General features: G+C 35.1%; 1 protein-coding gene across 1 annotated transcript in view; it reads right to left on the bottom strand.

Moving 5' to 3' along the window:
* Positions 1–12,911: 12,911 nt before the first annotated feature.
* Positions 12,912–17,013, bottom strand: part of LOC126375539 (carbonic anhydrase-related protein 10) — a 71,642-nt gene continuing 67,540 nt past the window's right edge. Inside the window, exons 10-11 of the mRNA XM_050022517.1 lie at positions 16,731–16,776; positions 12,912–13,817 (exon numbers count right to left, since the gene is read on the bottom strand). Of these exons, the coding sequence (XP_049878474.1) occupies positions 13,744–13,817; positions 16,731–16,776 (120 nt within the window). The 3' untranslated portion in view covers positions 12,912–13,743. The remainder of the gene's footprint in view (positions 13,818–16,730; positions 16,777–17,013) is intronic.

The raw sequence follows: 17,013 nt of genomic DNA on the forward strand, positions 1-17,013 counted from the left end.
CTTTAAGCTGCTTGTCTTCCCGGGCATGGCGTAAAATCCGACAGACAAGCTATGCCTTTTCTAACGTGATGGACAATCGTTATGGTCACCATAAGGTTCATCATGCACATGTTAGAAATTCGTAAAAACAGAAACAACTGCAACTCTTATCAGCCTTGGTGTTAGGTTTATTATTGAAAAGCATGTGACACACAGGAATATTAAATCAATACAAAAAATCAAGTGCGAGGAGACGGACCGTATGCTCTCTCCCTTACTCCTCAGCGGCTAACGACCATTTAAGACTAAAGTAAGACTCAGAGGGGGTAAGGCGGCGCCCGATACGAATTGGTGCGGGCGAATTACGATTATTCTTTAAAAAATTTGGTTTATTTGTTTTACCCGGAATGAAATTAATTGAAAGACATTGAGGTTTTGTTGGAGACAATCACATCAGAACGCAAATTTTTCAATCAAATAGCCGCTTACGCGGTTTTCAAAATAGGGCGACGGATGGCAACAGAGTTCTAAAGAGAGTAGGTACTTCGTTAGAGCACGTTGACTGTATGTACATCACAGTAATCAATATATCTTTCAAAACAAATGTAGTACATTTTTTATTATTGTAGATTTGCCGCAGATGGCATTAACTGCTTGGCCGGACAAATGGGGAATCCGGTACAATGTTTAAGGCAACAGGTCTGAGGGAATCTCGGCTCAGGGCGTCGTCTGATAGGAAAAAATATTTGAAAGAATTAATCGACCCTAGCCTGTCGATAGCGATAAGCGCTGATTGAGGGAAATCGTCGACCACGCCAGCGGGGTTGGTATCGGGGTCCTGAAGTGTTTGGTGTCGCGAGCTGATTGGCTGCCTCTATGGCTAGAGTAATCGGGTCGTCGGGGTCGTATATTACGTCCTTCAAATGTAATACAGAAAGTACGTTCCATTTCGTTATTTATGCGTTTAATTTCGCCATTTATAAAGTCGCCAAACCGAGTGCTGTATGAAAAACTCGTTTCCGTACGGCCCTTAATTTATGGCGAAAAAATATTTCTCCCCACACGGTTTATATTAAACACGCTGTTCGGTGTTGCTTATCGCAAAAGTCTAAAATAGAGAACCCATTATTTAGGCATTGTTTCAATACACATAATTATTTAAGCATACAATGGCCTTGATTTCTGCAGACACTTCCTAATTTTACTTTAAGTTATACCTGTCATTTTGTTATCCGCCGAAAAGGAAAGGGACGAATGATTGACATCTGTTAATTTTAGAATGAATAAACTACCTAAAGCTGATATGCACTATGCAGCCCGATAGACTTGTGCTGTCAACTTAATTCTGTCGGGTTGTTGGCCAATATAAAATTTTAAGATGCTTGTTTAAATTTCTGCCTAAAATTGACGTGTGTTCCATAAATCTTATGCCTGTTGATTACTCGTCCCTCTCCTTTTCGGCGGATAAGAAAATGACACGTAAACCTAAAATAAAAGTTGACAGCACACGTCAAACTCTTTATTCGCCCGGGTTATATTCTTTAATTCTAAAATTAACAGTTATCAATCATCCGTCCCTTTCCTTTTCGGCGGATAAAAAAATGACGGGTATAACTTAAAATAAAATCAGGAGGTGTCTGCAGGAATCGGCGTCAATCTTCTTCTTGTCATTTCGATACATTCAAATTTGTTTCAGCCCAGTATTTTGCCACTCGGACAGCATTTTCGGTGGCATTCATCAGCTCCTCTCGCGTACAGATATCAGGGCACGCGGGGCAAGATGTCAGGTGAGCTATAGTCTGTGGCGTAACACCAGGCTAGCTCAGGTCCGATCCGTTGAGGAAACCCCACCAATGATAGGATAGGATGTGTAAATTTTCTCCAAAAACCTTCTTCCTTTGTCTATAAACAACGGAATCATTACTCGAAATGACTGTAAAATGTATTTTATCGTGAATTAAGTACAGCAGCGGTTAAGTCTCGCTTATTTTCTGTTGTTGCGCCTCAAATTGTCGACACTTGAGTACAGATTAGCTTCGTTACCCGCGACGAAGCGGCGGCGCTCTAGTGATGTTAGCGTTGTGTATCGATGAATTGTTATTATATACTTTTTAATACTTTTCTGCTGAAATGGGATTAAAGAAACTCTGGCCAAGTAGTGAATGCCATATGCGGCAAATCTACAATAAGTCACGAAAAAGGGAGTTAAGAAAAAAACGTAGAATATGAACATAGCTGCTTATCAATGTAAGCAGCAACATCAAAAAAACATTTGTATTATGTGTGGTGTTAAAGGCCACATTGAAGCAATTTATCTAAAAAAGCAATATTGAATTTTACATTTGCGCTAATGTTTAAAACTCGCTTCAAAGTTATGACTTTTTTAACCCCCTTATTACTTTTGGCTCTCCCACCTCATTAAATTTGCGTTTTTTTATTTATTTAATAGGTTCGCGTTTGACCACAATTTCACCTGATGGTAAGTGACGATGATATCAACATTTCTCGTAAAAGTTTTTGAAAAAAATATATTGATAATTACTTAAAATTACTTGAAAGAAAGGTGGAAAAATTCTGTCTCAATAAATATTAATACTTATTATTTTAGATAGATGGCGCTAATGTAGGCAGAATGACGATAATGGATTAAAAATTCGCATAGACTCGTCGCGGCTTGTCAAGAGTTTTTTGAACTTTTCACTTTGTGAATATCGATAAGTACCCATCCCTATATTTCCGAGTGGTCGCGTGAGGAAGCTCGCGGAATAATGATTTCTTTGAATCCCCCGTTGTTTGAAGTACTCGCCATTACTGTGTTCAGATACGTTTGTGCTCTGTACTTAATAGCGGATCTCGATGACATCCCTAATTGTTTTCCTTACCTTTGTAAAAGACCTTTCAAAAGTCCGCACTTACGAATACCGACCGGCTTTGTTTTCTGGTGTTTACCTTTTAAGACAGGTACCTATCGAGACCAAATAATCTTTTGAGATTTTTTTGTGTAAAGGATTTTAGTGCCTATAAGAATGTAACTTAGAGGTCTAGTTAATCTATGACATTTACCACAAGGCATATACAGGGTGTTAGTGGCATCGTAATGAATACTGAAAGGATGATTCTGAGATTCTGAGCAAATTCGAAATAAATTCAATTCCGAATTCGATATAAATTCGAAAGTAACTCTGTCTGTCTTCCCGGCCAAGTAATTAATGCCATCTGCGGCAAATCTACAATAAAACACGTCAAAAAAAAACTGTCTGATGCCTTGTCACGTAAACGCGTAAGCGCGTAAACCGCTTTAAAACAGCATAAATTGAATAGATACTTATAATTAATGCCGAAATGTTTACGATATAACGTCAAAATCGATAAAATGACCGTGGTAAAATTGTATCACGCATGTTATCTCTACTGAGGAGGTATGGAGTATATTCCACCACGCTGCTCCACTGCAGGTTGGTGGAGGAAAAAAAGTCAAAATCCCTGCTATATTTTTTTTAAAACCCGTTTTCTGTTACGTTTATATGGGCTTTAAGCCGGGAAACTATTGCCAAAATCATTTTCCGAATCTGTAAAGCGCTGTATCATAGGTATATCTAGTTTATTGGATCCCTTTGATCGTTACTTTCCATCTCTGGGACGAGTGTCAGCACAAAATGTGGAACTCAATCAATTCGAGAGCGTGTAAAGAAGAAAAAGACCGGCAAACTGGATTGTCACAGCTTCAATTCCATTTGAGCGACCGCGGGCCCCTGTGCTCGGGCAAATAGAGGTGAGGGCACACTTGTGAGGGAAGCGGGACAGCATGTTCTTTTTACCCGACTATTACAAAAAACGAAGGTTATGTCATCGCCAGTCCATTAACGTCCCCACTGCTGGGGCCTTCCCTATGGATGGATAGGAAGATCGGGCCTTAAACCACCACGCGGGCCCAGTGCGGATTGGTGGTTATTAACGACTGCTAATGCAGCCGGGAGCAACGGCTTAACGTGCCTTCCGAAGCACGGAGGAGCTTGAGATGAAAACTTTTTTTTGTGGTCACCCATCCTATGACCGGCCTTTGCGAAAGTTGCTTAACTTTAACAATCGATCCTCAGCACCGAGCTCCGCGTAGGTTCGACATAAACAAAACAATGTCCGCTTTCCGCTTCGCTCAACACCACGATATTCCCCTATTCGTGTGTTACCAGTGTAAATCACTGCAAACATTCACTCTGCTAGTCGTTGCCAGTGATTTAACACATAATTAGCGGCGCGTGTGGGCACAGCCTTACGAGCTGTTAAGATGCGAACTTACTGAAGTTCAACCAATAGTGGTTTACTTAATGGGTTACCCGCGTTATATTGTAGGGGGTTATTTTGGTACGGATGTTACAATATGTTCTCGTATAATAATATAACAGAATAACGTAATATACAAGTTGTCTACAACACAAACTGACAAAAATAAATTGCCAGGGTTTTCGAAAAATAACTGTCTACAAAAAAGATTTTATGCCATTGGAAACTATATACAGGGTGTTAGTGACATTATAACAAAAATTTTGAGGGAAGATTCAGACCATGATTCTGAGTTGATATCAAGTGAAATTTTTCGTCGCAAAAGTATAGAACTGAAAATAATTTTAAAAAGTACTAAAATTTTCATGAGTTTTTCGAAAGAAAATTTCACTTGATATGGACTCAGAATCATGGTCTGTATCATCCCCTTCAGTATTCGTTACGGTGTCACTAACACCCATACGTACTTGTATGGCTACATGTATGTACTTATATGGGGTGTAAGTGACATCGTAACAAATATAAAAGTGATTCAGCTGATTATTCTGAGTTCATATCAAGTGGAATTTTTCATCGTTAAAGTATAGAATTGAAAATAATTTAAAAAATATGAAAAATAATCGTCAATTTTACGACGGAAAATTCCACTTGATTTTAACTCAAAATCATGTAATCTTAGTATTCGTTACGATGTCACTAACAACCTGTATAGCTTATCCATCATATTGAACAAGATAATAAGAAGAATAATAAGAATTTTTATTATTATTATTCTTATTATCTTCTTCAGATAAAATAATAAAACCTGAAAAACCTGTCGATAGTTTTATGAGGCACCGTACTTTATTGTGAAATGTTATATTGTTACTTTGAATAAATAAATTAAGTAACGTTCCAGTACAATATTCGTGTTGGAAGAAAGAGACGGTAACACGTAGCCCCATATATCTTTCTCACTCTAGCTCACTGTGGAATACCAAAAATCTCCTGAGTAATTTCATTGTGTCTTGGCGACACGCCGAAGCGGTTTTCGAGTTGTAACGTTAGCAAAACACGCATTTGAATTACATTTTAAAAACATTATCGGAGAATGCTGTTGAATGGTGCTGATATCTAGCACGAAATAAAAATAACGAAAATACGTTGTTGTATGAGTTTTACGCGGTTATTGTCATATTTTAAACACATAATACCGGGTTCTTACCGCGTTAAAATCAGGGAATTTATGAGATTCTCGATATTTAAACACTGTTGCAAGTGCCATGACAGATACAGTTTGTTCTTAGAAAATTATGAATCTACCGACTCCACTCTAGTTTCATCAGTCATCCCGTTGTTGATATCAAGTGGAATTTTTCGTCGCAAAAGTACAGATTTTAGTTTTTTTTAAATCATGAACCTTTGTTCATGATATTTCTGACAGGAAATTCCACTACCAACTCAGAATCATGGTCTGAACCATCCCCCTTATTATTCGTTACGATGTCACTAATACTCTGTATGGGAGATTATGAGTTCGGATTTTTGTATGGTCTTTTTTCTAAGATGTGTTTGTTAGTGGTCTTAATTATTTTATGGAAAATCGTAAAAAATCATATCTCTTAATCTGTAACTGTTGTACGCACATTGCGGTGTTTATGATAGGTAACGAGACCAACTATCATATATGAGCCATACATTTGAAACTCATACGTGCATGTCCCATATGTGGGCCACTACGGAAAATTGAAAATTCCGACGGGAGGCTGTTCAGATTGTTTTTTTTCTTGCCATAGTGTGTCTATGGACATAAATTCCAATGTGTTTATTGAAAAATAGCATTGCACGTGAGGGGTCGATATCTAATTTACAGTTCGCAAACCTGTTTAAAAAATTGCGGGTAATTTATTTGCTGTCGCTCCGTCACGCAAGTGAGTTACCGCTCAATGGCAGCGTAATACACAGCACACTTACTGCCGCAACTCACTTACATTGCCCTGCTGATCATATTGTCCAATCACATACCTCACTTTGTTACCAATCTCAATATACCTACTAAGTATGACTCAATATTTTGTTATTAGGCTTTCGAAATTTAAATGGAGAAAAACGGACGAATTACAAACAAACTTACAAACTTTACTTCTTTATTATCATCATTATGGCCCTAGCATTATCCCGTTCTTCCACCCTGTGAAATTGCAATATTGCTTTCTTAGATGAATCGCTTCGGCCACGACATATGTATTATAATGATCATGGAGTTTTTTGCACCACTCGTATTCGTTCATGACACTGATCACAGTGCACAAACAGCGTACGAATATAATTTCGGTTTCGGTCGTCAAAAGTTGCCGAAACCGTAAGTTCGCTCAGATTCTAGCCAGATATAAGCTTTATCTGTATATGTGTGGCGTCACTCCGACAGGTTCCTCCTTGCACTTAGTCGGTAATGCAGATGTAATTAATTATCACAGAATAGCAACATGTAGTGGTGCAGTTTGGTGTGGTATGCTCTTTATTGTGGCGTATGTTATCTGGGTACTGCACTATCGTCTTAAGGTTTATTAGTAAGAGGAAGGCAAAATATGGTTTCTTAGTTGTAGGGCGATAATATTTAACTTCGAGAAGATACCGGAACGATAATGTTGGAGTATAATATTCTAGCGTAGAGTATGCTTTTAACTTGAATATGGAGTATACTCCGCCACGTCGCGTCGCTTCAGTACTCACAGTAGAGACAATAGTTTAATCTAATCTAGCCTACAAGATCCCACTGCTGGGCAAAGGCCTCCACCTCCTTCCATTTTTCGCGGTCCTGTGCGTATTCCGGCCAGTCCCTCCGGCAAGCGTCCAAATCGTCGCGCCATCTCTTTCAAGGTTTACCACGACGCCTGTACCCGTCATGAGGCACCTAATGCGTGACTATCCTTGCCCACCGCTCAGGGTGCATGCGACAAACATGTCCGGCCTAATCCCATTTGCGTTTGGCGGTTTTTAGTCCCACATCAGCGATTACCGTTTTTGAATGCGGGGGGGGGGGGGGGGGGGGGAGACAATAGTAAACTGCAATAAAATAACGTAATAATGCTATTGACCATTTCTACAATGTACCTTTTCACAGCTGGCTCAACCATTATAGACAGTGATACGTCTCACCTAACACGTCGGTCTAACAGAAAGCTCAGTGAGGCGTGGGTACTTAGTTCATCTTGCAATGGATGTACCTCTGACTACCCCATTGGGATAGTCGTGAGCTTGTATTATGTTATACACAGGGTGTTAGTGACATCGTAACGAATACTGAGGGGGATGATTCAGACCATGATTCTGAGGTAATATGAAGTGGAACTTTCCGTCGGAAAATGCATTTTTTTTTGTATTTTTAAATTATTTTTAATTCTTTACAATTGCGATTGTAAATTCCACTTGATATTAACTCCAAATCATAGTTTGAATCATCCCTCAAAGTGTTCATTACGATGTCACTAACACTCTGTATAATGTACCTGCCTTTACTACTAATATACAATTATACTGCTTCCAAATCAAATTCGCTGTAATATACTACCAAATTAAATATTTTTATTGTAATTTCTAACTTTCATTGTAATTTTAGTTGTAATTGAAATCTATTTTAATTTATTTTTTATTGACGTTGACAATGTAATAAGGTTTATACAACTACCAAATCAATGTTCTATGGAAAACAAACTTTGAACGTTGGGTCCGCCACAGAGCATGTAAAGCGAAAGTTCAAAAAACAGGAAAGTTGTTCCAATAGCGATAAGTGTTTGAAAATGGCTTGAAAAGTAAAAAAACCGTCGTTAACACATTAAAAATAACGTTGCAGCACACTGCACAAGTTTTCCCGGAAGACAGTGCACCGGAAGTTGGCGCAGACAACATGGCGGCCGCCACTTCCGGCCGCTCACTTCCGCCGCCCCTGGACATTAACAACTTTTACGTGTAATACTAATATTGCGTACTTGAAAATGTTTATTATGTTATAAGTTGCAGTTTAGTAGTGAAACATACATAATATATGTAATCTCGTGCCCGTGATCCCTAATGGGGTGGGCAGAGAGAGAGCCACATGTAAATTATTAAGATTGTGGCATGGAAGTAAAATACATCTAATTTCAACATAACGGCTTAGATTGTCCAGTGGTGAGTGTTGTGCTAACGATCTGGAGGTCCCAGGTAAGAATCCCAGTGGAGACAAATCTCAAAAATTACTTTTGAGTCCTAGTTTGTTTAGGGCATTACGGGCTGATCACCTGATTGTCCAAATGTAACATAATCCGTGCTTCGGAAGGCACGTAAAGCTGTTGGTCCCGCTTATTACTTAGTAATGTAAGTACGTAGTCGTTACATGAGCCATGTCAGGGGCCTATGGCGGCTCAGTAATGACCGTGGCACCAAGGTTGTCGAGGTTATTCTGGTCATCGACCTCACAACCCAGACAATAGAAGAAGAATGGTCTATCATGTAAATAGAGTCAGAATCTTCCTGTCGGTTTTTACGACATTCCCGGGAAGATAAGCTGGAGTCTCGGGTAATACCTTCAGCTAGGTATCACAAAATGAGTTATGTGTTGTGATTTATCCTCACTGGGATTATAACTCAGGACCTCCGGATCATTTTTGACGGTTTTTTTAAAGTAAAATTTGCAAGTCATCCTCTGATTATTTTTGGCAGTACACCCCATGATGGAATACGAGCGTAATTTAATGTAATACTATTCTAATTATATTTATTTTTGATCTTATAATTTTAAAAGAATCGATATTTTAATTGTTTCCAAATTACGATGTTAAATCCATACTTTATGACAACCAAACCTAACAAAATAAATGATAATAATATACCAAGTACTGTTTTCAATACATTTGTTTATAGTTCATGGATTAGCCATAAACCACGGGGGAAGTCCCGATACGCCATATGCACCGGAAGTGTCCGGGCGGCGTGTAGTCTGCGACCCCCGTTTCCGCCGGAACTACGCCTGCTACGCCGTAGCAGCAGTGCTACGTTGCTACACAGCTACAAGCTACGCGTTGTTGTAAGAAGAGATAGCATGGATGTGTTAAATACAGGGTGTTAGTGACATCGTAACGAATAATATGGGGGATAATTCAGTTCATTATTCTGATGTAATATCGAGTGGAATTTAGCATCGCAAAAGTATAGAATTGAAAATAATAATAAAAAAAACAAATACTTCCACTTAATATTTTATTATTATTTCTTATTATATTTTTTTTGTTTTATCTGATTTTATTTTATTTTATATATTATTTTAATTTTTTTTTAATATTATACTCATAATCATGGTCTGAATCATCCCCCTCAGTATTCGTTACGATTTCATTAACACCCTGTATAAGTACTTCAAGCTGTTAAAATGTAAAATAATACAAAATATACTATTAAGATAAATGTTTTATTACCATTTCCAGTATTTGTAGACAACACAGGCATCTAGACTCTACACAAGAATTCCTTTGGTACATTACAGTCAACGTATTTATATACGTTTCTATAGGTATAATATTTAAAACAAAGAACTATAATTGTACATTCTTTAACAAGAAAACAACATGTACTAACAACATTTTAATTAAGCAAGAATAATAATTAATTATTTCTTAAAATAAATTAGAAAATATATTTTTATTAATTACAACGAATGAGGCATACATTCCTAAGCACATTTTGTTTCAACTCAGGCCTGATAAATGCAATAAAAAATGTATTTATTTTTTTGCAACTAGTGTTCTTACAATACACTCCGCTAAGCATTTAAATAAGTAGTTTGTTGGCAGAATGAAACTCCTTTATATTAAAAACCATTTAGCTATAAACGGTAAGTCATTATGACGTCATAATGGAAATGAGTTACTAAAAATGATTGCTAAAGTGGCGCACCAAACAGGTTTAGTAACTTTTTCAGTAGCAACGCGCGTTTAGTGCATTCACCAAATTCGTACATAGCCTTAAAAAATGTTTCATAAAGGTGAAAGCACATTAGGATTCTTCCGAATCATACGCGCGGTCACAATTTTCAGTTTTGTATGAAATTATAATTATTAATTACAGTCGACCTTATTTGTTCTGTTATAGTGATCATAATTCCATGTAGGTCGCCTGGAAGAAATTCCTATATAGCAATAAGGCCGCCGATTGTGCTTCTCTTTTCCCTTTAATTGTTTTTAATGTGGATAATATAAGAAAAATAAAATTTAAAAAAAAAGTGCAATAAAGCGTTATCGTATTGTATTGTATAAAATTAATAATGACAGCGCGTACAATTCCGAAGAATCTTTATCTGCTTTCAACATAAATAGGTATGTGTGGGTACTTATTTATTATAAAAACGTCCGGAGTTTTGGTGTAAATAGCATTTTATATATATCTACATTACAAGTATTAGATTATTCATGTAACATTTTCTATTACAATTTCCATTTACGTACATTTTACGACTAATTGTACAGATCTAATCATAAGCTTTGTTTGTATACAGTTTTACATGTCTATTTTATATTTGTAATATACATGAGATCCTAAACTAATAAGCATTTATTTTCATTTATAATAATACAATTTAAAAAATTCGTGTAAATTTGATAACGAAATAGTTTACTTATTTTTAAAATACAAATAAAATAGCATAATTAATATTTATAATAATGTACAAAAAGATTAGAAATATTTAGCACTATTAACGATAACAATGAAAGTAAAAAGGTAAGAATAATATCTTCGAGATAAAATATAAATTTAATAACGTAATCGTAAATTCCTAGTTTAATAATACACATTCGTAGATTTCCGGATGTAATTATTACATTCTATTTATTTGTTAGCATTTTTCAATGCGTGACCAAATATTTATTTAATCGACTATTTTAAAGCCTATTTCCATATTTTTTTATGTATATATTTATATTATGGCATATTTCAGCAGTAAATACACTTAATAGTGTGGACGAATTATGATACTTTTTAATGTGTAGTAGAGGAAAATATATTTACATTCAGTTTGTATTTTTACATTTACTCATAGATTATAGGCTAGAAAACTAGTACAGTACATTATAATCTAACACGTAAGATGTAGTTACAAATGTGAAGAGTTATAAACAACATTGTTTTATAAACTTCTTGTCCAAGAAAATGGTTATAAAATTATTTTAACAGAACAGATTTTGTTTTTTATTTGAAAATGAGTTTTGTTTCATAATTAGAAACATTTAAGAATAATGAGCCAACTTTTATTAACAGCCAAAATCATTTTTATAACTCCATACATTTATACAAAATTATGCTTCTGCTACTTGTATTTTTACATTATCCATGTAACTTCATAGCAGGGAAGATATTGTCTACACAATTGACGATGGAATACACACAGAAGCTAATATTTATATTTTTACTTTTTATTATCAGCCCAACAACTATATTATATTATACGTAATTTTAAACCAATAACAATTGACTTATAGTAGTAAGTATATGAAATTAAATGAGTAATTTAAGGGAATGCAGCTCATAAATAAATGAAAGGTTCATAGTGTAGTATTAGCTATAATAATTGTACAGGGTGTAAGTGACACTGTAACGAATACTGAGGAGGATAATTCAGACTATGATTCTGAGTTGATATCAGGTGGAATTTCTTGTCGGAAAATTCATGATTATTTTAGTGCTTTTAAAATTATTTTCTGTTCCATAATTATGCGACACATCCCACACAACGATTGTGTCAAATACCTTGGGTTCCATTTGGACAGACGCTTAACGTGGAAAACACACATCAAGCGAAAAAGGGATGAAATCAACTTCAAGTGCAAAAACCTTAACTGGTTAATAGGGAGAAACTCTGCGCTTTCAGTAGACAACAAATTAATAATTTACAACGCTATACTTAAACCGATCTGGACCTACGGCATTCCACTCTGGGGGGTTGCCAGTAAAAGTAATTTACTCTGTTTGCAACGAGTGCAGAATGCCATCCTACGTTCAATTGCGAACGCACCATGGTTCAGCAAGAATGAAGAAATACACGAATACCTTAACATTCCAACCGTCGCTGAAGAGATCAAAAATTACCAAAAGAAACATCTAGAGCGGCTAGCCGATCATCCGAATCCCCTCGCATCAGAGCTTATAGACCTCGTAAATGTGGTGAAACGACTGAAGAGAAGCCATGTCGTATAAAGTGGGAGGCTGTGACATTGGTTGTGGCTCCTGACACGTCATCTATCCACTTAACGAAACTGCTTATAGTCTAGAGGACTGATTGTAGTTTGAACCAAGAAAAAAAAATAATTATGCGACGGACATTGTCTCGATATCAACTCAGAATCGTGGTTTGAATCATCCCTCAAAATTTTCGTTACGATGTCACTAACACCCTGTATTATTAGGGTTCTCACTGTTATCAGTTAGGATAAATAAGGTAATATAAGTGTAAGGCTGCCTGTCCATTGAAGCGGAGCGAGCTTGCGGAGCGGTGAAACGGATAAATATTAACCAATATAAACATTGCATAAAAACTCCGCTCAGCTGCAGTGGATAGAGATTGGTTAAACCTATTGGTTAATATTTATCCCTTTTACCGCTCCGCAAGCTCGCTCCGCTTAAATGGACAGGCAGCCTAAAAGTCGCGTTGACTGAATACAAACTGGTGTACGCCTATAGACTTGTTGTAGAATATTTTATAATGTAACGAATAAAATATACGTCAAATTTCGTTTCCATCTCGTACTTATGATAACATTGCGCAGGGAACAAAATTGTTCTAGTTAAAAGAAATAATTTACATTTAAATGCAGTCGGTGTATGTCACACCTCTGCCAACCTCTTTGGAGATACATGCGCGATGCTATGTTATGATAATAATTTACAAAATTCATTTATTCCTCTAAATGACAAGTATTTCTTAAGCATTATAGTATTTTTCATAATATTATACACACAAATGCTCATCTAACTTTTCTAATAACTATTTATCTGGTCGTTATTTGAAATTTTGAGTCTACATTGATTTTGCCATCAAAAATCAAATGAATATCGTTGATGGGTCATTCGATATTCGAGTGATACCTACGAATAAGACTTATTATTTATTCGTAGAGTGATTCCAATTTCGAAATTATTTGCTTTTGAAAAACTAGTTATTTTTTAATGTAAAAACCAAATTATGATTGTAAACTTGTTATTTTATTTTAATTGATATCCGAGTCCAACCCACTTTTATGACATACTGCAATGCCTTAGTAACAGAGCTCATGTACTGTTCCACCTATGTAAAACATAGTATTAAGATCTGTATAAGGATTGTACATGATGGCAATAAATAAATAAAAATAAATTTAAGTAATATAATATTATTACTTTCTTCGATTCATCGGTGTTGAGTAAATGTTTTTTTTTTATATAAATATGCTTTTCTATTTCTATGCGTAATATACAGTTTTAAATCATAGAGTTGTATTAATTTGGAGAAAGCATAGCTAAATCTTCCGTGCTGCGGTACCGCATACTATGCTCTCTCGGCCATTGCGTAGCTGAAAAATATAGTAATATTATATTATCTGTAATAATTGAATTTGTAACATAAGATATTATTCCTTGCATAAATAAATACTCGGTAAAAGAAAAACATGTCCGAAAGTGTTGCCCTTTCATGGCAGAATCATGTTATTTTCTAACTAGCGTATATTATCTTTAAATATACAATGTAAATATATATTTATAATTAAAATTAAGGCAGTACAAAGAAAAATAATATTGCATAATTCTATTTACAAAATTTTATGTTAGCTGAAGTTAATGCTCTGTTGAAAACATATAAATATATTTAAGATTTTTAAATATGGAAACACAGTTCCGGCTCGAAGGACCATGAAGATTGGGTGCCGGGGCGGTGAAATCGTTTTTACAAATAAAACAACAGCGTATTTTTCTTGTGTTCTATTGAGAGAAGAAAGAGGGAAGCTCCGCGAACGAATGTAATAAAGTCTTTCCATATTTAAAAATCTTAAATATATTTATATATTTTCAACATGCTCAAAATACATAATCAGTTCTAAAAAGCAAATCAATACGCGCTTCCAGCTCAATACAAAATACATTATAGACTAAAACGAAATGATACGGCTACTTGCCTATAATTTGAGCTCTATTAAACACACAAGTTAATTTAATGGTAGCTGCGTGGACTAAATTGCCAGGCGATTTAATAATCAGCTCACTAGCAACCTAATTTCTAATCGCGGATACATGAGACCATAATGATAATGCTACTGCAATAGTTGCAAAGCTTTAAGCACACAGAGGCGACGGGAGCGTTCCGGGACGAGATGTTTTTGTGTACACGCGTTTACACAAAAATCTCGATTTCCTGGCTAGAACGCTCCCAGTAGCTATCACCTAGATCAGTGGTTAAAAACCTACCTAAGTAATTTTATGATATTTTTTTTTTCAATGAAATAAATTTTATTAAAATTTAATAATCTTCAAAAATAAAAATTCTTTAAAACTCAATAATATTCAATAAAATTAATTAATGAAATATATTGTATTAATGAATTTTAATAAAATTACAATGAGTGCCTTCTGTATTATTTTCGCAAATAATAATACTTTTATGGCTAGAACAAATAAAGGTATAAGTGACGTCAGCGGGGGTGCTCCTCGAGAGGGGAGAAATATTCAAATTCCGAATTGGGTAGTTTCCTAGGTCAAAGATAAATTATGAAATTCTGATTAAGTACTAAATAAAGACAGGTTCTAAAGGTGACAAAAAAAGTTTTATTTTTTCTATTTAACTTATTTATGTTTTTTTTAATAAAGTAAAATGTAACAATAAGTGAGACAATTTGTCATGTTTTTCTATGATGTCACAGTGTGCTTTTTCATACAAATTATAGTAATTTTGTGTTTTGAGGTTTAGTAAAAAGTAACTAATTTGACTGATTGGAAACTACTCTGCATTCGAAATCTGGGCCTTTAATTTTATTTTAGATAATATATAATTCTATACGTGTTTTATTAAAAGAACAGAGATCCAATAATAATGATGTTTATTACCGCCAAATAGTGGGCTATGGCATGTCGACAATCCGTTTAAGTGATTCCTGTACATTAAAAAGTTAAGAACCACTGGTTCAGGATACATCCCTGGGCTCAAAAAACACATGCAATAGATATAACCAACCTTGGTCAACGTATCATGCAGTTAAGAATAACATTTTATAGACATTTAGAAAGTATGGGGACATTTTGGGAAAGGCACATTATGGACATAAACGATAATTAGTATATCTCGATTGCTATTTGAAATTGATAGTGGTGCAAATTCCGGTACAGACCATCTAATTTTATTTTAAGTTATACCTGTCAATTTCTTATCAGCCAAAAAGGAAAGAGACGGGTTATCGATAGCGTAAAATTTATAGAACACATGTCAATTTTAGGCAGAAGTTTAATAAACCCTCCCAAAATTTTATATTGGTCAATAACCCGACAGAATTAAGTTGACAGTACACGTCAAACGAGTTGCACATCAGCGAGATGCCTATTTTATTCTTTAATTTTAAAATCGACAATTGTCAAACGTTCGTCCCTTTCCTTTTCGTCGGATTAGAAAATGACGGGTATAACTTAAAATAAAATTAGGAACGGTCTGCAGGAATCGGCCAATAATGTTTGATAAAATAAATTTATAATATAATAATTAATTATTAATATTATAAATAATAATTATAATTATAAATATTACTTTTATATAAAAGAAATATTTTACGAATCTGATTATTTATTTTATTTCCATGTCAATAAAATGTTATTGTCTATGACAACACTACAATCTTACAAATGTGCAACATGCAACTATACCTATTTCTTGTGACACTTTGCGGGCACTTTTCGTTTACATGCAACACTTTTTTTGGAACGTTTGCGAGAGTGTCGGGCTGGAAACGACAAATATATCGCCATAGGTTAGTAATCACTTTTTGCACAGTGCTACGAAAATATAAAATTGGTGGAACAAAAATGTATTGTCAATTTTCCATGCTCGAAACGCTTTATGGTTGTGATCTAAAAAAAATAGATCTAAAATTGTATTTGAAAATTGTAGTTTTTGTGAACGAATATAGTTTAAATCGAGTTCATGCTCTATAAACAAGATGTTAGAAAATTAAGGAATGCAAAAAATATCGATACTAGTATAGAGAGCCAGTTTAGGAAAAGTTGGGATTTATTCCACACACACTGGTACAGAATATGTCCCTTACTCCATCCTAATATTGAGGAGAATATGCCCATCAGCAGAGCATTTAGTATGATGCGTTAACTTTTCCATGAAATCCCTCTAATTGAAGACATTTTATGTAACTTTTTTGCATTTAAGGTGGTAAGTTAAGTAAGTATAGATAGAATGTGTCAGAAAAATTTGTATAATTCTGAAATCATACCTGTATAGTGCATATTTCTGTACATGTCAGGGCAATTGCTGGATACCTGTAACAATATTTTATTTGAAATATACAATACAACAAAAAATACATAATTTCACACAAAAACAACCCTAAAAATCTTCTTATATTTCGAGTGGGTTGTGAGGTCGTTGATCAACCTCAGCAACCCTGTAACAATAATGGTATAATATTGGTATCTCTTTCACCGCCTCCGTTGTCCAGTGGTTGAGCGTTGGGCTCACGATCCGGAGGCCCCGGGTTCGAATCCTAGTGGGGACAT

The sequence above is a fragment of the Pectinophora gossypiella genome, chromosome 19 (assembly GCF_024362695.1).
Source record: "Pectinophora gossypiella chromosome 19, ilPecGoss1.1, whole genome shotgun sequence".
Classification (NCBI taxonomy): Eukaryota; Metazoa; Arthropoda; class Insecta; order Lepidoptera; family Gelechiidae; genus Pectinophora; species Pectinophora gossypiella.